This window comes from Puma concolor, chromosome E4, assembly GCF_028749965.1.
Source record: "Puma concolor isolate L17-30 chromosome E4, mPumCon1.1.hap2, whole genome shotgun sequence".
Classification (NCBI taxonomy): Eukaryota; Metazoa; Chordata; class Mammalia; order Carnivora; family Felidae; genus Puma; species Puma concolor.
The window spans coordinates 7,213,625-7,237,533 of record NC_141683.1 but is presented as its reverse complement, the minus strand read 5'-3'; the positions used below and the strand labels follow the sequence as shown (position 1 = coordinate 7,237,533).

The window sequence follows — 23,909 nt, the reverse complement described above, 5'->3', positions numbered from 1 at the left end:
TGATCACTAAGTACTCCCTTGACCATGTGGGCACGTGCCCTAAAGATTCAGGTGTTTCCAAGTGGAAGCCCTCCCCTTTGCTGAGTGTGTTAATGCCCTTGAGTCTCTTCTTCAAACCGCCCCACCTTTACACCCTACACCTGAGGGAATAACCAAGCCTCACCCAAACCCTTCTTGTGTCTTGAAAATTCTGCCACCTCAGACATCAGTTCAATCTCCAAGACGTTCTTTTTGGTCCAAATTTTGCTGAATTTGGAATCAGGAAAGGATGTGCCTTGGTTTTAGGGATGGAAAAAGGAAGTAGAAAATGGATTAGGGCATGTGGGTGGGCAGGTGGGCCAGGGCACGGGGCAGGTGGGACAGAGCCTGGAGAGAAAAACAGGTGCTTCAGCTTCAAGGCACCCCTCCATCGTATTTCCCCCCTAATTCACCTAAAATGTTAACACACTTGGTGCCTCAGAACTTAATTTTCTCCCAATGATCATATAGATCAACCTATACATTCCTTGTAAAAACAAAAAGTCCTTAGCTCTACTTGCAAAATAGTAACCCTGACCTCATTCTGTTAAAAGTAAATCTGACTTCTTCTTTTCTTGGTTTTAATTACAAATGCTCCCCACATTAACTCAGATGCTTCTGCTGATTCCAGAACAGATGGCCTTTTATTGAAGTCATTTCTCTCTGGTCATAATTTCCCCAAACATGTGACCTGTTTTTGTACAGACAATACCTTAAAAAGGGGAACAAACTCAATTTTGGAATCTCTTCATCTTTCTACCCACTAGTTCCCCTCAACCTGCTTTTCACTTCCTCGAAGCAAGAATTATTTTTACCTTCTCCACAGCTCTCCAACTACTGAGCACAGCGTAACTCTCAGTGCATGTGTGTGTTGAACTCACCCGCAAAGAATGACAGTTGATGTGGAGGAAACTTCTTGATAGTGGCAGTGACAGAACTTCAGAATGGGCGGCCATGGGCAGGAACAGAATCCCTGGCTCTGGGGCTCCTTAAGAAGGGAGTGGATGTGAGGGCAAGAAGCTCCAAATCTCAAGAAAGGACTCTAGCTTCTCAAACAGTAACCGCTTTGGATAAATAACCCAGCCTGTGAACCGCCATCCAGTGTAAAGATGGAGGGAATGAGGAGGGGATGGGAGTAGAGGGAGAGACGTACAGGGAAGAGCCTGAAAGGAATGTCCGTCTTCTGCATGTGAGGAGACACTGATACTCTTCCGTGGTCGTTTCCACTCTCCTCCGGGAGCTTCCAGTTCAATGGTTTGCATCCGCGAAGCCATTCCCAGGTTTCTCTTCTTAATGAAGGGGAAGTTGAATGGATCTTGGAAGCCAAGGATGTCTTTAATTTGTCCATTTCAGGGACGAGGTCAGATGGGATCATACAAAGAGGGACATCAGCCTCTCTGCACGGGTAGTTGAGTTCAAAGTGGAACTCGTCTTCCTAGAAGCAAGAAGGCAGGTCAGAATGCTCAGAGATGCCTGTGGGTCTCCATGGAGAGTGGCCAGAACCGTCCTGTCTCGTGCTCTTGCCCCCCACTCTTGAAGATCTCCTCTGGGAAGGTTCCCCGGGTGCTGCTGGTTTGCAATCGCCTTACTTCCTTTTCTCTCCAGCAGGTGGCGCAATAAGATTCAAGATGCTTTGGAAATCCTCAAGACCCCAATTCCTCTGAAGCTTGGTTTGGGGAGAAGAAGCCTCAACTCAGCTCCTAGACATAAGAAAAGAACGTGTGGAAAACATTGAACATGGAATAAGCATGTATTGGCTAAGTTAAAATAGTCTGAGACTGAAGAGGTAGGGATAATAAGAGGGGTAAGGAGGTCTGTGGTGGCCTGGAGAGAGACTACACATTCGTTAGACATTCATTAAACCGCCCTCATTAGACACTTTTCCTCCTTAAAGACTAGACAGAAGCATTTCAAAATGTTAATAGGTTGATGAGCCCACAGAACGTTTTCCACTATTTTACCGACAAAATTTTCCAAATTTTCTGCACAAAATAGATCTTCATTTCATACCTACCAAATATTAAATATTATTACAAAAATCTCTTTTATATCAATATTCAATATCTAAGTTATACTGGTTCTATTATCTCTGTTTGTAAGTAGTGAGTGACAAAATCTGACTTCTCTTGGATGATTGGGCACGTTGGAGATCATTGTGCTCGATGCTGTGGATATTATGTGTCCTGATGCCATATTGGTAAGACATACAGAACATGAACCCTTCTATCACCCACGCTATAGAGTTGTTTCCATGTCAAGCTTCCAGTTCTCCCAAGTTAAAGCATTTCTCTCATTCATCAAAGACATATTCTAGAAAAGTTTTAAACAATGGGGTTACATGAGTACTAATCCAATGGTATGAGGAGAGACCAAGGTTGGGAAATCAGTTAGGAGTCCGTTATCATGGTTTAGGAGTCAAAAGCATGATGGCAGTATTAAGGAAGAAATGGAAGCAAGAGGTATTCTAACGGATGGGTACAGAGGGTTTAGTAATGGATAAGCAGTTCAAGGGGAAAAGAGGAATCAGTAATGGGGACAAGGCCAAGCATCTGGAAACATTCGAGTACTGGTGACAGAAATAAGTAAGTCAAATGGCAAAGATGGTGCATTAAGACGTGTCATGTTACTGGAAGTTTTGAAACAGATTGGGGCGCCTGGGTGGCTCAGTCGGTTAAGTGTCTGACTTCAGCTCAGGTTACGATCTCCTGGCTCAGGAGTTCGAGCCCCGCGTCGGGCTCTGTGCTGATGGCTCAGAGCCTGGAGCCTGCTTAGGATTCTGTGTCTCCTCTCTCTGCCCCTCCCCTGCTTGTGCTCTGTCTCACTCTGTCTCTCAAAAATAAATAAATGTAAAAAAAAAATTTTAATAGATTAACAGGATATGTTGGGTCATTAAAATAGCGTAACACCTATTAGTGAATATAGTAAATGTTAATATTACAGCAATTTTGGGGGGCGCCTTGGTGGCTCAGTCGGTTAAGCATCTGACTGGCTCAGGTCATGATCTCACGGCTCATGAGTTCAAGCCCTGCATCAGGCTCTGTGCTGACAGCTGGGAGGCCAGAGCCTACTTTGGATTCTGTCGCCCTCTCTCTCTGCCCCTCCCTCGCTCACACTTTGTCTCTCTCTCCTTCAAAAATAAACATTAAACAAAAATCTTTTAATGACAGCAATGCCTTTATTTTAAAAAATATACAGGGCACCTGGATGGCTCAGTTGGTTAAGTGTCTGACTCTTGATTTCAGCTCAGCTCATGATCTCACCATCCATGAGTTCGAGCCCCACATCAGGCTCTGCAGTGACAACACAGGTCCTGCTTGGGATTCTCTGTCTCTATCTCTCTCTCAAAAATAAATAAATAAACATTTTAAAACTATACATATACAAATTATCCATTTGCAAAAATTAGAACTAAAAAATTAGGGGAACCCAAAAGAAAGGGTTCCATAGGATTTCCCTGGTCCCTATGAATGTGACCTTACTTCAAAATAGGGTCTCTGCAGACGTAATCAATTTAAAATGATGAGTTCACACAGAATCAGGTGGGCCCTAATCCATTGTGACCAGAGTCCTTTTAAGACAAGAAAAAACATCGGGGCACTGGGATGGCTCAGTCAGTCAAGTGTCCGGCTTTGGCTCAGGTCATGGTCTCACACTCTGTGAGTTCGAGCCCCGGGTATAGGGCTCTGTGCTGACAGCTCGGAGCCTGGAGCCTGCTTTGGGTTCTGTGTCTCCCTCTCTCTCTGTCCCTGCCCTCCTCATGCTCTGTCTCTCTCTGTCTCAAAAATAAGTAGTCCTTTAAAAAAGAATACAAAAAGACAAGAACAGACATAAAAACAGACGCAGAAGGGAGACAGCCAGGAGAGGATGGTGGCGGAGACTGCTGCCACAAGTCAAGTCCAGAGCTACCGGAAGCTGGGAGACTCCTCCTCCAGAAGCATAGGAGACAACACGTCCTGTCTACACCTTGATTTCAGACTTGTAGCCTCCAGAGCTACGAGGGAATACATTTCTGTTGTTTTAAACTGCCCACTTTGCTATGGCAGGACTGGAGACTAATACAGTCCCTCTTGAACACTCAGAGCACACGAGGAGAGGTAGATGTTTAGTTTTGAAGGCGGGGTGGATATTACAGGATTATGTCACTATGGAGAGCCACACGCCATGTAAAGTTACCCATGAAACAGATGGGGAGATTAGGAGCGTGTTGGTCCAATAACTCTGTGTACTTTTTCCTTGATAAGGGTGGCTGCTGCCCTTATCACTGTGTGATGAAGGCTGAAGCCTCGTCACCAGAAACAAAGAGGTGTTTGGCCAGCCCACTCTCCTAGCACACCCCATCCCCACCAAAGAAACACGTCCTAGGCACCTCAGTGTACCCCTTCCTCCCTGGTGAAGGCTGCTGGTGCTTGGAAGGCCAACAAGCTCACAGAATGTTCCAACATAACACGGGAAGACAAAAGACAAGAAGCTCGTCTATAAATCGAGAATGAGCCAGCTGTGGAGACAAAAGGGGAAAAGGAGTCAAGTTTCAATAATATGAGATAACCATGACAAGCACGGATGTGCCCCGTAGGCTACAGTCTTCCCCACTCGAAATGTTAGTAAGACATTTGGCATTCTCTTACAAAAAAACACTCTCCCCTTTTCAGTGTGGTAAGAAAAGCCCCAACATCCTCTTGGTTATTAATTAACAGGAAAATTTGAAGTTTGAGTTGTGTAAGTTTCCAGGGGAGATTATTTAACTTGCTGAGTATTTTTTTCCTAAGGAAGTTTTAATTCAGCAAACACGCATTGAACACTTACCTGCTGAAGAGACCAAGAACTTTTTTCAAGTCTCTGTTCTCAAGGAGTATGCACACCAGTGGGAGAGACAGACAAAGAAATAAATAGCTAGAGGATACTGACGTTTTAAAAAATTGCAGTGCAATAACGGTCCCTGTTGGGGGTTGTGATAATAATAACGATAGTGGTAATAATAATGTCGAATGTACTATATGTTTTACATACGTTAAGGGAGCAGAGAGAAAAGTGTGCCCAGCTCCCTCTGGAGTGATAAGGGTGCCCGTCTGTCCCATTGGCAAGCTCCTATTCCTCCAAAGAGCCAAGGGAGGGAGAAAAGGGCCAGCAAGAGACCTGGAGCCTTAGGAATTCATGTAGTCTTTGCAGAAATGCCAACAGCACAGGAGATGATGTGGGAGAGCGGGACACGAGGCCGGGGCCGTATCTTGAAAATCTGTGTGTGAGCCTCATTCCCTGACCCAGGTGTTTCCAGACTGGTGTCCATAAACACATGGAGGGATTTTGAACTTCTCTGTAAGAACGCATGCATGCATGTGATGGTGCCTTGTTTCAAATATCTAAAAAACATCATATTAACATATTCTGACCATCTGGATAAACCACCTTGTAAGAGAGCACTGCCAGTGATTTTAGGCTTTGCATTTGCATTTAGAACAACGTTTGCCCCAAGCAGTGCTTATTTGATTGTAGCTTGTCACATACTAAGTGTGGTGAACATTCAGGAACTCTTAGCTGTCTGTGTCTGTGTACTAGTAGGATCTGGGGCAGAGACTACTGGTTGTCTCCTAATACAAGTTTCTCCTTTTTTCAAAGTCATGAAACCCCAAAGACTTAGGCAGGCACATAGCTGTCCAGAAAAAAAAAAAAAAAAAAAAAAAAAAAAAAAAAAAAACCCAGACAAACAAAAGCCACATTGCCCAGTCTTTTTTGAAGCTAGCTCAAGTTCAAGTCAACAAGTCAGGTATAAGCAGAAGTACCTTGTGACAGCTTCCAGGAAATTTTCTTTAAAAAAAAAAAAAAAAAAGATGTCTTTATGTGTTTATTTATTTTGAGACAGAGAGCACGAGCCACTGGGGGAGGGGCAAAGAGAGAAGGAGAGAGAGAATCCCAGGCAGGTTTTGCAGTGACAGCACAGAGCCTGACGTGGGGCTCAATCCCACGAACGAAGAGATCATGACCTGAGCCAAAATCAAGAGTCAGATGCTTTACTCACTGGTCCACCCAGGCACCCCAGGGAACCTTTCTTAACAGCAAGGTGATTTTCTCTATATGTTCATAAGGTGAAGTTTACCACTGTGTTGTTCAAATGCCCCATGTCCTTATTGATTCTTAACTGATTCTGTTAATTACTGATACAGGCGAATTAACCTTTTCCACTGTGATTCCGGGTGTCTGTTTTTTTCTTATACCTATTTCAATTTTCACCTTATAAGTATCAAGTTCATGTTCGGGGGAACAATATGAAAATATTTGGATCATCTCAGTAACCATCATTTAATAGAGAAATTTCACATGATTTCCTCATTTCCATTTGTAGATTTATAACCATTTCGGTGCCAGGAGTGTTCTTTAAAAAAAAAACAAAAACAAAACTCAGTCTTTTAATTAGAGCATTTAGTCATTTGTATACACAATTCCTGATATATGTTTGGACTTAAATTTCCACCTTATTTTATACATTCTTCTTTCCCCATCTTTCTCTCTCCCTTTTTAGACTGTTTTTTTCCACTGGCATTCTTATCCTGTACCGGTTTGTAAATCATACTCTCTTATTTAATCCTTTTAGTAGTTATCCCAGACATGGTAACATGAATCTTAGTTTACAGGTATGTAATGTTAATAAGTGTTTTTATTCTTCTCTTGGACAATGGAAGAAACTCAGGACATGTCACCACCCTCCTCCTTTGAAAGCCCCATACTTTACTACTGCGCATTACATATCTTATTTTCCAAATCTCAGGTTTATAGAGCCTGCATTCATTTAGATGTACCCACATATTCATACTCTGCCCTTCATTCCTTCCTGAATCTTGGCCCTACATCTAGGAACATTTCCTTCTGCCTCAAGTACATCCTTTAGAATCTTATTTAGTGCAGAACAAATTCTGTTTTGTTCGTCTGAAAATATCTTACTGTGTATAGAATTTTAGGCTGAGGGTGCCTGGGTGGCTCAGTCGTTAAGCATCTGACTTTGGCTCAGATCATGATCTCACAGTTGGTGAGTTCGAGTCCCACATCGGGTGAGCACGATCCCCGCTTTGAGTAAAAACACGAGACCCAGGTGAGCCCCGCCTCTCTCTCTCTCTCTCTCTCTCTCTCTCTCTCTCTCTATCCCCAGCTCACTTGTGCCCTCTCTCTTAAAAAAAACAATAATAATTTCAGATTGATAATGTTCTCTTTCAGGATATTGAAGATATCCCACGGTTTTCTGATTTCCGTTATTGCTGTTTAAAACTCAGCTAAAAGGGTACCTATCACTCCTTTGAATATAGTCAGTCTTCCCCTCAATCTGGCTGCCTCAAAAAAAAAAAAAAATTGTAACTACTTGTTATGGAAATTTTAAAACATGTTCATAGTTAGAAAGACTCATCTAATAAACCCTTTCATGCCCACATCCCAGCTTCAATAATTATCAACATTTTTGCCACTTTTGTGTCAGCTCTTCCCACATATGCACACACTTAGGCACTAGTTTTAGGATTTTATTTTTACTGGTGTATTTTAGAACAGATACAAAATATTATCTCATGTCTTTTCATCTGTAAAGCCTTCAATATGCACCTCGAACTGATAAGGACTTTATTAACATAAGAGCCAAGCCATTATCACAACCAGTCAAATCAGCAAAACCCCTTAACTCTTCTAATACACATTTTCTGTTCACATTTCCTGCTTGTCCCACAGGGGCTTTTCACAGCTGGTTGGTGGGAATCAGGATCTAAAGAAGTCCACATATCGCCTCGGTTGTTATTTCCCTTAAGATGATTTTGTTAGAAGCGGCCCTTTCTTGATTTTTTCTCCCCTTGCTATACGTTTGTCAGAAAAACAAAACAAAACAGATAATTCTTTAGAAAGACCCACATTCTAGAGATTTGGTTTTCTCTAGTTGTTGGTTAATTTCTTCACATTGCTATGAATTGTCAGTCAGACCTACAGGTTTGATTGGGTTTGAGTTCAGAATATTTGAGGCAAGTGAATTTTTTCAGCGTATTCATGATGAATAAAAGGTTTGCTTTTCCCTGTTTAGCGGCTCTAAGATTAAACAATGGTTTCAAAGTGTGTCAGCTGATGCCTCCATTATGAAGTCCCCCCTCGACCTTCCACCCAAGGTTTTAGAACCACTGGGGACTGTTGCCTAGATTTGTGACTTCAACAGAGACTTAAAAGCAATGGTTTTCTTACTGCTCCCATTCCTTCTGAGCAAGTAGCTGCAAACCTTCTAGAAAACCTCTCCTCCATCTACTCTTTCAGTGTCCTAAAAATACAGTTTGTACAGGAAAGACAGCATAGATGCTGGATCCTATCCCTCTTAATTTTCAGGACAGAAAATTAAGGTGCTTAAGCCACCTCCAAACACAGTTGGTCCGTAGAGCCTTTCCAGAAGGATTCTTGTGGCTTTCTTCTTCTTCTTCTTCTTCTTCTTCTTCTTCTTCTTCTTCTTCTTCTTTTTGGAAAAATCAGCTTTACTTGAATGTTCATCCAATAAAATTCACCTATGTTGAGTATACAGTTTGAGGAGTTCTGATGAATGAAATATTTATGCAAACACATCACAGTCAGGATTAGAACATCTCGGGATGCTGGTGGTTAAGCATGTGACTCTTGATTTCGACTCAGGTCATGGTCTCACGGTTCGTGGGATCGAGCCCCGTGTCAGGATCCATAGGGACAGCACAGAGGCTGCTTGGGATTCTCTTTCTCCCTCTCTCTCTGCCCCTCCCCCGCTCTCTCTCTTTTTAAATCAATCAATATTTTTTAAAAGATTAGAACATCTCCAGGACCCCCCAAAAACTTTTCTCTTGTCCTTTCAAGTCAATCTGTGCTCCCCACCCTGTCTCCAAGCAGCCTCTGTCTGCTTTCTATCACATTGTCTACATTTCCTAGAATGTTCTATAAGTGAAATCACCCAGATTTAGTCTTTTCTATGGGCATCTTTCTCTTAGCATAATGTTTTTGAGATTAATCTATGCTGTTTCATGTGTTGGTAGTTCTTTTTATATGAATACACCCCATTTTATTTATTAATCCACAGTTTTGTTGGACATTTTATCCTTGCATAAGTAGATCAATACTCTGCCAAAGACTCGAAGGGACCCCTCTGCAGATCTCTGGACCTCCTACCCCCTCCCGTGTATTTACATCCTGTTTGGTACTCTGTTCTGTACCTTCACCCTCTGCAGCCTGCCCAAACCCCATTGTCTGGATGCTCAACTCAAAGGGACAGTTGGGCTCTGTCTCGGTTGCCCCTTCCTGCACCACAGCCTGAAAACTTCTTCTAGGCACTAATTTAGGGCAGGTACAGAGCTCACCTTGTTTGTATCTTATCTCAGGGGGATCACAAACATGCATTGTCTGTCCAATGTCTGAAAACAGTCACTTTATATATTTTGTTCAGTCTTCCAGGTTTTTAAGGGAGAAGGGCAATTCCCGTAGAATTCAATCCTTCATGGTGGAAGCAGAAGCCTCCTGAATCTTTTTGACAAGCTGAAATTCGTTATTTTTTCAATCAACTTTACTGAGGTATAATCTATATACTTTAAAATTCACAGTTGATGTCTCCAGGTTGTTGATTTTGACAAATGCATGCAACATATAATCACCTCTATCTCCCCCGGAAAGTTCCCTCATTCCTTTTTGCCATCAGTCTTCATCCACACCTCTCAACCTGGGCAACCACTTATCTACTCTCTGTCACTACAGAGTAATTGCATCTGTCCTGATATTTTAAATATATAGAATCATTTTGTCTATTGTAACTGGCTTCCTTCACCAGTATCATGTCTGAAGATTTATTCACGTCATTGTATATAACAATGTTTTGGCTTTTTTATTTCTGGGTACATGCTTTCATTCCTTTTGGTTAAATACCTAGGAGTAGAATTGCTGGGTCTTATGTAAGTATATGCTAAATTTTATGAGAAATTGCCAAACTCTTTTCCAAAATGGTTACACAATTTTACATTTCCAGCAGCAAGGCCTAAAAGTTTCAATTGCTCTGTATTATCACCAAGAATGGTTTTGCCGCTTTTTAAAACTTCAATTTAATCTAAATACTGAATATAAGTGGTGAAGGCAGACATCTTTGCTTGGTCTGTGATCTTATGAGAAAGAATTCAATCTTTCACAATTAAGCACGATTGCTAGCTATCAGCTTTTCATAGCTATCCTTTATGAGACTGAATAAGTTCCCTCTCAGTCTTGGTTTGCTAACAGATTTTACCTAGAAGGAATTTTGGGTTTTGTCATCCTTTTTCTTTATCGAGGGTGCTAATTATATACTTTTCTTTATTCGTCTGTTAATATGATGATTCACATTGATTTATTTTCCAATGTTAATCACCCTTCCATTCTTGGGATAACCACATTTGGTCATAATGAATTATCCTTTTTATATATTTGGTATATTTGATAAGACAGACCTTTACATTTATGATCACAAAGAATGTTGGGGCACATGGGTGGCTCAGTCAGTTAGGTGTCCAACTTCAACTCAGGCCAGGATCTCACACTCCGTGAGTTCGAGCCCCACGTCAGGCTCTGTGCTGACAGCTCGGAGCCTGGAGCCTGCTTCAGATTCTGTGTCTCCCTCTCTCTCTGCCCCTCCCCTGCTCATGCTCTCTCTCTCTCTCTCTCTCCCTCTCTCTCTCTCTCTCTCTCTCAAAAAAGGAATAAACAATTTAAAAAATTTTTTTTAAAGAATGTTGTTCTATAGTATTCATTTTTCTTGTAATGTCTTTTTCTGGTTGTGGTATCCAGGTTAGGCTAACCTCATAAAAATAATGTCTCCTTTTCAATTTTCTGGGAGAGTTTCTGTAAAATTGGTATTAGTTGCTCCTCCAATGTTTGGTAGAATTGCCCAGTTTACTGTGCAGGAAGGTTTAAACTACAAATTCTGTTTGTTTCATCTGTATGAGGGTATTTAGTTGATCAATGTCTTTGAATGATCTTTGGCATTTTATGTCTTTCAAGGAAGTTGTCTTTTTCATCTAGTTTGTCAGGTTGTTGGTGTAAACTTACTTATAAAACTCTAATAGCTTTTTACTATCTATCGAGTCTGTAGTGATGTCCCCTCTGTTATTTCTGATATTGGTAAATGTTGTCTTCTCTCTTTCTTTATTACTTTTTTTTTTTTTTTTTTTTTTTTTTTAGCAGTTAGATTTTGCATACTTTGGAGTCATTCCATTCGTGTTTCTTTTGCTTGGGATTCATTGAGCTTCTTGAATTTGGTACTCCTCCCTGCTGATCCTAGCTGCCTTACTTTACTGGACTTCTAGTTCTGTCTCCTCAACTCAGGGAATCCACTGCCTGTCTGCCCATTCCTATGATGTGGCCTACAAACTCTTTCCAGCAGTAAGCTTGGCAATAATAAAGATCCCTGGCTTGTTTCTGCTCTCTCAGGGACTGCAATCCTATCTGTCTGATGTCCAATGGAACAAAAAAAATCATTTCATGAATTTTGTCTGATTTTTACATTGTTTCATAGAGAAGAGTAAATCTAGTTCCTGCTACTCCATCTTTGCTGGAAACCAGGAACTAACTTCTACTGAATATCTACTATGCACAAACACTTTTCATTTCTTCTTTCAATCAATTCTATTAGAAGTCCTATGATGAACGTACACTATTAATCCTTTTCACAGATGAGGAAACCAGGGAATATGACAAATTAATGAACAAAGTCATACATCGTATTAAATGACAGAACTAGGGGCAACTGGATGCCTTGGTAAGTTAAGCATCTGACTCTTAATTTCAGTTCAGGTCATGATCTCATGATTCGTGTGACTGAGCCCCGTGTCAGACTCTGAGCTGACAGCACAGAGCCTGCTTGGAATTCTCTCTCTCCTTCTCTCTTGGCACCTCCCCTGCTTGTGATTTCTCTCCCTCTCCAAATAAATGAATAAACTTAAATAAATAAATACATAAATAACAGAATTATTTGATCACAGATGTATTTTACTACAAAAGGATGCTACCTCCACATAAAGCAGAGAGATAGAAAAGTGCATGAATGCAAATAAATAAAATCCACTCTGTAAAATTTATTTTAATCATAACTATTTAAATGATCAGTTGAAACTGCCCCTTTTTCTAGTGGTGATAGCAAGATGTGATCTGGGAACGACAATTTTACATTTCCAATGACTATCTTTGTTGATTTTCCTTTCTTGCCCTTTAATGGTATCATGGGCAGATTCTCCACATTTCTGGCCACTTTGGCTATAAAAGGTCCAGTCCACTTTGAAGTTCCAATCCCATATGCAATCTAAACCCTTCCCTCACTAGACTCCAAGGGACTTGGAGAGAATTTACCAGTCTTCCTTCTCCAACCCCTGGGGTGGCACGAGGAACATGGTCTTGTTTTGTATACTTCCCCTCCCTGTCTTCTCAATATCTGACCCCTCTGAGGTTGAGGGGTCAAAGGGGAACAGAAGAGGCAGAGCTCTTCCTGTATAACTGCTGCTTGGGTGGTGCTGAGGCACTACTAGTCTTGTCCTGGCCTGTGAGGTTCCTATTTTCCTGCTGTGCTCTGCTCTTAAGATGTATTTTCATGAGGAAGCCACCTTCAGTCAGCTCTCTCTGTCCCTGCTCCTTTGGCCCTGCGTGTGGTTCTATACCCGCTCTGGTGAAGTATTACCTTATTTAACCTAGAGTCTTCCATGGTTTCTGCCTCCTTCTATAACCCCTCTGCCCCTTCACGTGGAGCCAGGAAGCTGCCGAGGTCCTCTTTGGCACTCTCAAAGGACCAAGGGGAGCTTGGATGGGTTTAGCCACCATTCCCTTCCACACTCACCACGCTAAGTCTCATTCCTGTCCTCCAGCCTTGGATTATCTCTCCAAGCCTCCCTTCTCAGCTCTCTCTCAAGATGACATGGAGTAACCAGCTTTTCTAAGAAATCCCTCACCATCATCAGCCCTGGCGGCAGCGAAGGGGAATATTTCTGAGGTTCTGTGGGTCATCGAGTCCCTCTGGGGAGCGAGCTGCCAGTCTCTCCCCCTGTTGGCACTCTAAGCTCTAGGTTGGTATTCTTGGAACCCCCAGCGCCTTCATTTAAATTCTGGAGGTGAGAGAATTACCTCATGGGAAGGGATGGGAAGGGAATTACCTCCTGCTGAGAGAATGATGGCTTCCCCCTTTCCCTCCCCCTGTCCCCAGTAATCTCTTCATAATAGCTTGTTTGCTAGGTGATGACTGTGGGTAATAGGGCTGTTTTCGTTCCTCTCAGCAAGCTCTGGGGGGCGGGGGGGGGGGGGGGGAAGGGGGGGATGGACAGGTCCTAGGACTGGCAGTCCTCTTTAGACTGACACAGGAGTGCCTCTTGTTTTCCAGCGAAGCAACCCCCTGCAACAGTAAAAATCCCACTTAATATCCTGTTCTACAACCCGTAGTTCAACTGGCCTTCTGCCGCAGCTCTCCAAACTCTGATGACAAAAGTCAACTTCGAGTTCAGTTTGCCTAATTCTGTGGTCACAGCTGAAAATCTCAAGAAGCTATGAAGTACACAAGACGGGTAGAAGCCCGAGAAAAGTCAGCAGGGTGTGCAACAATGCAGAATGAAACAATTCGCGACTCTCGCCACAAAATGTGCCCAATCTGACCAAGGCAAAAGCCAAAACCAAAACCGGGTGCCTTCTCTGGGAGCGTGATTCCCAAGAGGCAGGAAGGAGCGTAGTGGGCGGGGGGGAGGGGAGGGTATGGCAAAGCAGGAGGAAAAAGAGAGGGGGGCGGGGAAGGAGAGAGACTGTGAGTACAGCAAGACACTCTCTGCTTTCATTCTTGGTTCCCATGGACACAACCCAGAGGAGCGCTGTGGGCCCCGCTCTGGGAGGGCTGGAAGCTGGCAGGCTTCCTTAACTCACAGAGCTATTTAGAGCACTGGGATTGGTGCCCGTGTCCAGGGAGTTAGCATGCCTGCGTAGGGGAGGTGGCATTGGAGAGAGCTTAAAGCGTATTCAAACATTCTCCCCCCCCCCCGCCCCCCCCCCCCCCCCCCCCCCCCCGAGCCCGGCCTCTCCCTCCTCGCTCCTCAACACCAAACTCCTAAATTTTCTGAAGGAAAACAAGTGCATTAACCCAGTCTCAGCCTGACGCCACAAAAGATACAAGCAGCATTCTCCCGGTGAGCAACCTGGCTTTGTAGGTAAGTGCCACTCACCTGTCCTTTGTTTAAAGTTCAGTCTACACTTAGACTATAAAGCGAGCTGTCTTAACGCGTCCTTCCTGGGCCCTGGCCTTATCCTCCCTTTCAACACCAAGCTTTCTCCTGCATTATTACCACCAAAGCTCCATTGATAGCGATGCATTTATATCCTGGGCACATATTGTGCTCTTAGCGCTGAATATGTTATTGCAAAGGACTCCAAGACCAGGAAGGTGTGTCCAGCCTGTGTGTGCGATAGAGTTCCCCAGAGGACGAAGCCAGCTTGGGCTTGGGGATCGGGGGACAAGAAGGGCAGAGACCACGGGGCTCTGAAAAGACGGGTGAGGGCGTCCCACCCAAGCTGTCTCACCAGTGCCGCCCAGACTGCTGGTCTGGGATGCCTGCACCGTTTTGTGACCAGTAGGTCCCGACCCTTCCATATTCGAAATGTTGATTGTTCAGATTTGGTGTGGATCCTTGGATTCCACAGCCACAAGTCTGAAAGCCCCCTTGGGAGTAGACACTGTGACTCAGTCACCACCACCCTCAGCACTTAGCATAGCACCTAGCACCTGGTAGGCTAACAGCCTTCGTGGACCCATGCATGTGTGAATGAATGAACAGAAGGGGCCCCAGAATGTCTCCGCCTAAGTCCCAGATCCTCTCTAGACCCCTGAGCAGGCTTTTTGGGGAGGCTTCAAGGAATAGAAGGATCTCTTTTATTGGGTGCATCATGCCTTAGAGATGTAAAATGTTTCTATTTTTTTCCCAAAGAGTTATTCGTATGCTTGATCTTCACGGCAGTGTGACTGGGGCCCTGGGGGACCCTATCATCTATCGCTATCTTATTGACAAGGACACTGAGCCTCAGAGCAATGATTTTGCCCTCAATCTGGGAATCCATTAGGATAGGGCAAAATTTCCCAATGGTGTGACTTCATCAAACGCTGAAACCTGATTGAAAGCCAGGGGTCTGGGTCCCCGTCTTGCTCTATCGGGTGAATCGCGGGGCCTGGGGAGAATCTTGTTTTACTGCCCCTAGATCGGGAAGAGGATGGAGAGGCACATGGTCGGGGGGCCTCTGTATAAGCACTTCGATTTGGAGAGGAAGAACGCCAGGCAGGCCGACGCCAGGCTCAGCCAAAGACTGCAGAGACTGGAGCGGGTCTGCCTCTACCACATGAAGTTGCTGACCCGCGAGCAGAGACAGCTCCAGAAAGAACTGCAGAGGCTGCAGGAAGGTGAGGCCTCCGGCTCTGGGGAAAGGCAGGGCGGCGAGCCATCGGGCTGAGGCCAGAGTGACACCGTCACCTCCTAGGAGGGCTCTCTCAGAGGCCTGAATCCCAAGGAAGCAAGACCCTGACCCGACCTGGATTTCAGGCTGCCCTCCCTTCCACAGCCCTCCTTCCTCATGTACACAGCTTGCTGGAGAGGCTCACACAACAAGCCTTTTTGAGCTAATACCTCTCAGGCTTCCAGTCACTTCTGTGTTTCAGATGAGCTCTGCCTCGCTTAAGTTCTTCATTTCCTTCTTTCTTATGTCTCCTTCCGCTGTCCTTTCACTACATCTGGGTGGATTTGGGGATTTGGTTTCACCTCTTTTTTTTTTTTTTTTTTTACACCTGGTCAACAACCATGGATTGAGCAACTGTTAATGCGCAAGCCGCCTTAGGAAAGGGAAGTGAAAACAGCCAAAAAAAGACCCCCGGGCTTAGCGACCACAGAGCAGTTATCCTCGAACTGATGGCCACCCTCCGAGAGGGCTGAGGACAGAGCATTCCGCCATTTTCAACACTCTCCAATGTTGGAGACACGGAGGGCCTCCTTGCCTTCTGGGCAAAAGGAACTTCTCAACCACCCTTCTTGGGCTTTAACGTGTGTTCCCACTAGAGCCTCCAGATCTGGCTTCGATTAGAAAATTTCAAATAAGCCATCGTCGTGTATTGGTACTGTGTTTTCTTTGACTCCATAAGCCAAGGGGCAAATATTTCTGTCATTTTCCCAAAGAGGCCTCTTTACCTATAAGCTGTGTGCTCCCATTCTTGATAACATTGCTCTTCCAAAACACCCCCAGTCTCCACAGAATAACCCTTTCCAAATATATACGTCACTTAGAAGGCTATCTGGTTCCCAGAGACTATAGCGTTAAGTAGTGATAACAAAAATAATGTAACTAACTTCAAAAACTAGTTTCTAGTTCGTAGCTACTGGTCATCCCAGAACGAAGGACTACACAGTGGTGTCCAGAATCTCGGACTTTCCAAAGCTGTCTACACCATTCAGTAAAAATTGAGAAGGAGAACTCCCTTCTCAATGATCCCATTAAAACATGGTGGCTTGGGGCGTCTGGGTGGCTCAGTCAGTTAAGCGTCTGACTCTTGATTTTGGCTCAGGTCACGATCTCACAGTTTGTGAGTTTGGGCCCCCCCTTGGGCTCTGGGCTGACAGCACAGAGCCTGCTTGGGATTCTGTCTCCCTCTTTCTGCCCCTCCCCCTCTTGTTCTTTCTCTCTCTCTCAAAATAAATAAAAATAAACTTAAAAAAAAAAACATGGTGGCTAAGAACATAGACTCTGGACCCAGACTGTCAGGGTTGAAACACTGACTCTGTCACTTACTAGCAGTGAGGCCTTGGGTGGCTTGCTGGACCTGTCTGTGCCTCAGTTTCCTCACATGTAAAATGGGAAAGATGTTCCCTACCTTGTGAAGTTATCTGAGGATTCAGCAAGCAGTTGGAACAGCACCTAAACACACAATCAGTGTCATATAAGTGTTTTCTCCTAGGCCTTAATCAATCAGTCAATAAAAGATGATTACAGGATTAAACCTTGCTACTGCTTTGTTGAAAATTGCCACCGTTGTGTAGTTTATAGAAATCGCATCCATCCTTGAAATAATTAGGTTGTGATATTACTTCAAAATTCAGCATGCATGGGGGAGGGGAAGGAAAAAAAAAGTTAGAGAGGGAGGGAGCCAAACCATAAGAGACTCTTAAAAAAAAACTGAGAATAAACTGAAGGTTGATGGGGGGGGAGGGAGGGGAAAGGGGGTGATGGGCATTGAGGAGGGCACCTGTGGGGATGAGCACTGGGGGTTGTATGGAAACCAATTTGACAATAAATTTCCTTAAAAAAAAAAAAATTCAGCACGGAAAGGATCCACCCCAGCTCAGCAAAACTACGGCCCTTCTCACTGAAGGCAGGTGCCGGAACTCAGAAGCTCTGAAAATGCTGCAGCATGTTCCAGAGGAAAACCTGGCATCGTGAATCAATGTAAATGTGTTTAGGTCTACACAGCTAATATGTGGACATAGGAGTGAAGAGCAATGTCCAAACAGCTGGTCTGGGGATTATTTCTAACCCAGGTTGGGTCTGAAAGATGACTCAGAGCAAGTAGCTGAACTTCTCTGCTTTCCATTTCCCTGTCTTAAATGGTTACAACAAACTAGACTAAGAGCTCACACGCTGGCAAAGAATCTTCGAAGCCATCTGGCTGAATCCCACTTCCATTCTCAGAAAGGACACTGAAGGCCATATACCTATTTTCAGGGAGGGGGCGCTGGTCATGCAAAAGGCCAGGCCCCGAGGTAGGTGGCTGTGCTGGCTGAGTAGAGAGTTTGCCCCAGCGGCAGGGGGTGTGGGGAAAATCTGGACCAGGAGGCAGAAAACTGATTCAGGGGCCTCCAACTCTACGTCCTTCAGAAAGTTATATCCTCTCTAACCCTCAGACTTTTAGATGGTAAAGTTAAGGGAAAGGGGAAGAAATAATATATATTAAGTCTCAGTATTTATCAGGCACTGTACTAGGTGGTGTTTTCCCATGATTCACTCACCAAAATTGTTACTGAGATTCAACTATATGCCAGGTGATGGACTGTCTAAAGTGCATATTCCCAGCCCTCATCTGTAGAGATTTGGATCGGCAGGTTGGGAATCAGGCTCAAAAATCTACATTCGCAACTGAGGTGGTACTAAGGCAGATTATTCTGGGACAGGTATTTCGTGGACCGGACTTTACAAAGCACTGTGACAGCTACTCCCATAGATGAAGGAATGTAAATGTGAAAAAAACAAAACAAAACAAAAAACCATGGTCTGTGCCCCCTTCGATGGTCACATTTGATTTGGAAGGTAGCGGAGCTTGTGAAAAAATTATGATACGAGATAGTAATTACTAAATTAGAGTTATTTGCATAGTAGGGCACGAGTATAAGACGATTCCTGTGTCTGTCAAAGGAACTGAGGTGAGATCTCCCCCAAAGAGGCAGAGTGTAAGCAGAATCTTAGAGGAGGGGAAGAATGAAGGGGTGGGGGGGGGGGGTGTGGTTTGTCATGAGCACATGTGGAGTGAGGCTGCTCCTGCGAGAAGGAAGAGCACGTACAAACGCGTGTGCATGAGTGCACAAGGCTTGCTACAAACAGCCCGGTACTGAGGAGGCTAAGGGGCGAGGAGAAGATGAGGGAGGCGCTGTGTAGACGCAAAGCGGTGTAGACAGTGTCTCTGATCATGAAGAGGGTGATGGGTCTTCCAAAAGAGTTTAGATTTCACCCTATCGCGAGTGGGGAGATGACACATTCCCTCTAGCTGCAATGTTTAGGAGAATTCCAAAGCCCAGGCCTAAACTAGGGAATCGGCCAAGTGAGGAAGAGAAGTATTTTGCGATATCCAGAAAGTGGAATTGTCAGAGCTTTGTGATTAATTATGCGTCCAGGAGGAACTAAAACCAGAATCAAGAGTCTATTGCCTGGCACAGGGCAGGCATCCAAACAGCCTTGTGAGTTGGATAGCTGGATGCGTACAGGTGGCATGCCTCCACAGGAGAACCCTGGAGAAAGATCAAGTTTTGGAGAAAAGATACATTCATTTCTGAGCCTGTTGGCCCAACAGGGCTAAACTGCAGACGAATGGCCTGGGCGGGAGAAGTAGCTTAAAATCTCCTGGCTTATAGGAAATAGATGCAGTTCCTACATGGTTCAGACCTACACACATACAGGCAGGCACGCACACACTCAAGCAGGTGACGGAGGAAGAAGGGCTCACAAAAGACTGTCTCTTGTCTCGACTACCTTCTAAGGCAATGATCGGATGAAACAGTGTTAGGAGATGAATGTGAATTCTAGTCCCCTCATCTGGACATGTTCCCTCTGCCCGGTGCCTGCTAACCCCAGTGCAGGTTCAGGGAACCCACTCCCATTAAAGCAAACCAGTGCAAGACTTTCAACCCCAAGTGAGCGACTCATGAGGTGTCTTGAAAACTAACTGGGTCCTCCACAGCGACCATGACTACAAGATGCCGAAACATTTACTCCAAGAGTGAAAAACCCACTTAATCATAGCCAGCAGTTGCCGCTCGTGGTTTGGGCGAGAAGGAGGTCACATAATTGAGGTGAATGAAATAATAGGGCGCCATCTCTGGGTATCGCTCACACCTAGTTATTTTGCCTTGAAAACACCAGGCTTGCCAAATACAACATTCAAAAGCAAACCCTCCACGGGCCTCACAGCCGGTTTAAACCTCTGATCTCAGTGTTTCTAAATCCTTATTAACATGTTGTAGCTGGGGAATAGCTGTAAGGTTTTCTGTCTTCATCCATCATGGCAGATCAGCCTTATGTGTATGTGGTCAGAGGGTATTCACATGCTCCTTCTTTGCCCAGAGACCAGCATCCTTTCCCTTCTTCTCTTACTAGATTAGTTTTTAGGGCTTCCATAAGAGAGAACCACTAACTGGGTGACTTATTTATTGTCACATGGTTCTGGAGGCTACAAGTCCAAGATCAAGGTGTCCGGAAGGTTGATTCCTTCTGAGGCTGTGTGGGAAGGACTTCTTCTAGGCCTCTCTCCTTACAATGTCGATGGCTGTCTTTCCCCTACATCTCTTCACACTGTCTTCCCTCTGTCTGTGTCTGTGTCCAAATTTCCCCTTTTTATAAGGCTACCAGTCCTATGGATTAGGGCTCCCCCTAATGACCTCATCTTAACTTGACTATCTCTGCAAAGGCCCTATTTCCAAATAAGATCACATTCTGAGGTGCTGTGGGGATTAGGACTTCAACATGTGACATTTGGGGAAGACACAATCAACCCATAACACTTATTCATTAACTCAAAGCAGATATTGTCAAGAAAAAGCTCTCCTCTGATTTGCGGAATGGAATTCAGAAGAGACCAGAAGACGTCCTTGTGTCCTCACCACCAAGAGGGAAGAAGCATGGAGGTCCACACACTAATAACGTTAGGTAAGAAAATGCTTGCTAAACTCATGGAGATGTCATTGAATCCCTCTTCCCAACTGACCTCCCAAAGTGATCCTCTCCCTGAGAAAATGCTGCCTTTTCTCCTTAAGCAACAAGACACTTCCCCATTCTGTGACCACCCCCTTCTCAGCCACTTCATTACCTCAGCCGATACCAACTGAAGGGGACCATGGTCTGACAACTGGAAAACTCAAAATATAGGCCTTCTTGTTGTTTTTCACAGACCTTTCTTCTTTTTACCTCCTTCCCCAGAGTGCTGGCCACCAACATGACCCAACAAATGTACAGAACTAAGTCCCAGATGCCTCTTTTCCATCACGCTGGCTTCAAAGACGCCACGAAAAGCAAAGAGCAGTCGCTATCTCAAAATTACAGAGCTTCTCACTTCACAGCCGAGAAGCCACAAGCCCAAGAAAAAGATTTTATGAGCCCACCAAAAGGCAAAGACTCCAACAAGGGCATCTCTATTCTGTGTCAACATCAAGACGTCTCCATCAACACCCTAGACCAAGGCCCTGGTTCCAGCCCAGTTTGTGAAAGTGGAACACCACACATGGATGAGACCAGACCAAAGGATGCCAGCCTAAAGCCAGACCCCAATGCTGGGAAACAAAGTCCCTTGAATCCCATGGAATGTGCAAGAAACTTGAAAGGCGAGTCCATAACACCTACCTTCTTAGAGCTGTTTGCTAAGGTCAGAAATGCCCACTACCTCCGGCACAGGGTCCCCCCGGAGTCTGAGAGATTGCTTAGCATTGGGGAGATATTTGGGCACAAGGAATCCTTACAGCCCAGAACAGGACAGGAGTGTAAGAACAGGGTGAGCATCTAATTTCCTTCCTCTCTAACCACCTAGTGTAACCTCACAATAACTTGCTAAAAAGATGTATTCCTCAAGTAATTGTATATATACATACACATATATAGGTACACACACACACACACACACATATACATATATGTCAATTTTATTTTAAACCCTCAGGTTTTTCTTTTTTTTTCCTTTTACAGGGATATAATCTCTCACTGAATGAGCAATACAAGTATACAAAAAAGGAGGGGAGAGATGAATCTTCTGACAACACTTTAAGGGATGCGCATATGTTGCGGATGTCATCAAAAATATGAATCTACATCGACGACTAGACTTTTTTCGAAAGGAAAAATATGAAGGGTCCTGCTTATGTTGGCCACCCTTTTCTTATAGGAAGTTCTTATGGTGCCACCTTCTGGCACAATGACATAGCTCTTCTCTTCCAGTTCACCTCTAACATCCATGCGGGGAGAGGGACTCAGTTGGAAACAGTTACCATCACGCCGTCTATAATTAAAACCTGCTCTCTCCTGCCACAGCCCTGGGCTCATCGAAAGTCCTTGCCTCACCTCTTTCCTTTCCACGTGGCTCCATTTTAGCTTTCTCATTCTCGTTTCCACGTGCTCATATCACACTTTCTGGATCCTAATAACAGATTAATACACAATTTACAACATTTCCTCTAACATCTGACGTTTCTCTCAAGAAGCAAAGCAACAGAGGAAGGCGGGCCGGGGCAACAAAACCGATTCATGGATACTGAATGTATTCACACTGGCCCGTGACCAAGCTAGCAGGTACAGGGTCACATAGTTTACAGAACCCCTCTGCAAAGTGCCCCCAGCCCTTTCTTTTACGTCCTTCCTTCGTTCTTCCTCCTTGTCTTCTGCTTAAACCCCATCTGTCTCCATTACAATCACCCTCCAAGGGTGAATTTCCAAAAATGATTTACCCTACTTCTACGTGAGCCTTTTCTCTGGCTCAGCCACTGGAGGACGGGCCATCACCAAGGCAGCCGGGAGCGTGGCCCCAGCCTGAGCCTCTGCTCCACACGCCATCAAATCCTCCACTCCAAGGACACCTCCGTCTTGTGAGCTCGAGAAATAAATATTCTGCACATGCCTCCTCATAACTGTGCTTGTGTCTTCATAGACCTGACGGGCCCGGATCTGTCTGTGCTTCTAACGCCAGTATTTTGGACACGCTACTTTGAATGACATGTGATGCATTGCCACAAAATTGTGCATTTCCAGGGTGGCTTAGTCGGTTAAGCGTCCCACTTCGGCTCAGGTCATGATCTCACGATTTGTGAGTTCCAGCCCCACATCGGGCTCTGTGCTGACAGCTCAGAGCCTGGAGCCCGCTTCGGATTCTGTGTCTCCCTCTCTCTCTCTGACCCTCCCCTGCTTGTACTCTGTCTCTCTCTCTCTCTCTCTCTCAAAAATAAATAAAAAAACATTTTTTAAAAAAAGAAGGAGGAGGAGGAAGAGAAGGAGAAGAGCAGCTGAAATCCCTGGGCTTCACAAGGCATATCAAGCTCCAGGATGGCTTGTACCCAGTCATCCTGAAGTCACTCATTCATACCCTGGTCTCAGCTGGGGATACACGTGCTCCCCAAAAGACATTCGGCAGTGTCCAGAGACAATTCGAGTTGTCACAACCCAGGCAAGGGGTTTAAGAAACCCCAACCTATATACCGTTGCATTGAATCTTTGCAAAACCCTCTGAAGGGTAGGAAATCCGTGAGACGACTGCTTCTGTTTTACAGAAAAGAAAATCGAGCCTCATGATAAGCCAAGCGACTCTCTCCGTTCCAGAGTGTGACTGAGGCACAAAGGTCAGGACGCTGCTTTCCTGTCCTAACTTCTCTCTCAAAAAGGGGGTGGCAGGGGGAGGGTCATGGCACAGTTGTCCAATGGCTTGTGTCCTCATTTTCACTTTGAAATACTTTCTCCCTATAAATAAAAATCTTAAACAATCAAATTAGAAAGAAATGGTGAAAAGGAAAACTGAGTACTTCAATTTTGAGGGAATATGACACTTTTTACTACATCCATTCATGTATTTAGAGATATATTGAGGAGAATGTCTTCTCCATTTAGCCCCCCCGCCCATGAGGAAAAGGGGGCTTTCACCTTGATACCTGAACCCATCCAATGGGCAGGGGAATCCATGCTTCACCTGTAGGCAGAGGCACCTGGAAACTCTGAGGTGGTTGCTCAGCCTCTTGCCCAGGGTCCCGAAGTTCTGGAGGCTGTTGAGAGGGACCCCAAAGGTTCCCACAACCCGCAGTGATTAGGTAAGTTGCTACCAGTAACTCTGGAGCAGCAGCCCCCCTGAGGGTGAAAGCCCCAGAGGCAAGGCGAAGGGAGGAGAACTTGGAGGGCGTCGCCCCCACACCAAGAACCCCAGGACAGCAGAGGCTCAGTCCAACCAAACAGAAGTCAACGGTCCCACATCACCAGCAACAGCCACCAGCATAGCAAGAACTGCTGAAAAACAAAGGAAAGCCAGGACGCCTGGGTGGCTCAGTCGGTTGAGCATCTGACTCTTGATTTTGGTTCAGGTCATGATCCCGGGGTCATTGGATCGAGCCCTGCCTCAGGCTCCACGCTGAGCATGGAGCTTGCTTGAGATTCTCCCTCTCCCCCACTCATGA

General features: G+C 44.8%; 1 protein-coding gene and 1 long non-coding RNA gene across 9 annotated transcripts in view; one reads left to right on the top strand and one right to left on the bottom strand.

Moving 5' to 3' along the window:
* Window positions 1–634: 634 nt before the first annotated feature.
* LOC147572440 (uncharacterized) overlaps window positions 635–23,909 on the bottom strand; it is a 38,047-nt gene continuing 14,772 nt past the window's right edge. Inside the window, exons 4-6 of one of the 6 annotated variants that reach the window (XR_015246274.1) lie at window positions 21,820–23,742; window positions 16,798–16,923; window positions 635–1,718 (exon numbers count right to left, since the gene is read on the bottom strand). This is a non-coding gene — a long non-coding RNA (uncharacterized LOC147572440). Of the gene's footprint in view, window positions 1,719–13,727; window positions 16,924–21,819; window positions 23,743–23,909 lie in introns of those variants that run through there. The other 5 variants (XR_015246278.1, XR_015246276.1, XR_015246273.1 and 2 more) reach the window with 5 other exon arrangements.
* CCDC190 (coiled-coil domain containing 190) lies at window positions 14,028–22,382 on the top strand. Of its 3 annotated transcripts, none has more exons than XM_025927864.2 (5): window positions 14,028–14,180; window positions 15,223–15,421; window positions 20,295–20,418; window positions 20,689–21,256; window positions 21,448–22,382. In XM_025927864.2, exons 2-5 carry the CDS (start codon window positions 15,235–15,237, stop codon window positions 21,562–21,564), a joined length of 996 nt encoding a protein of 331 aa, XP_025783649.2. In that variant the 5' UTR covers window positions 14,028–14,180; window positions 15,223–15,234; the 3' UTR covers window positions 21,565–22,382. The 3 variants fall into 3 exon arrangements, with proteins under 3 accessions (XP_025783649.2, XP_086550461.1, XP_086550462.1); XM_086694335.1 differs by having other exon boundaries at window positions 14,955–15,421; XM_086694336.1 differs by lacking the exon at window positions 21,448–22,382 and having other exon boundaries at window positions 20,689–21,429.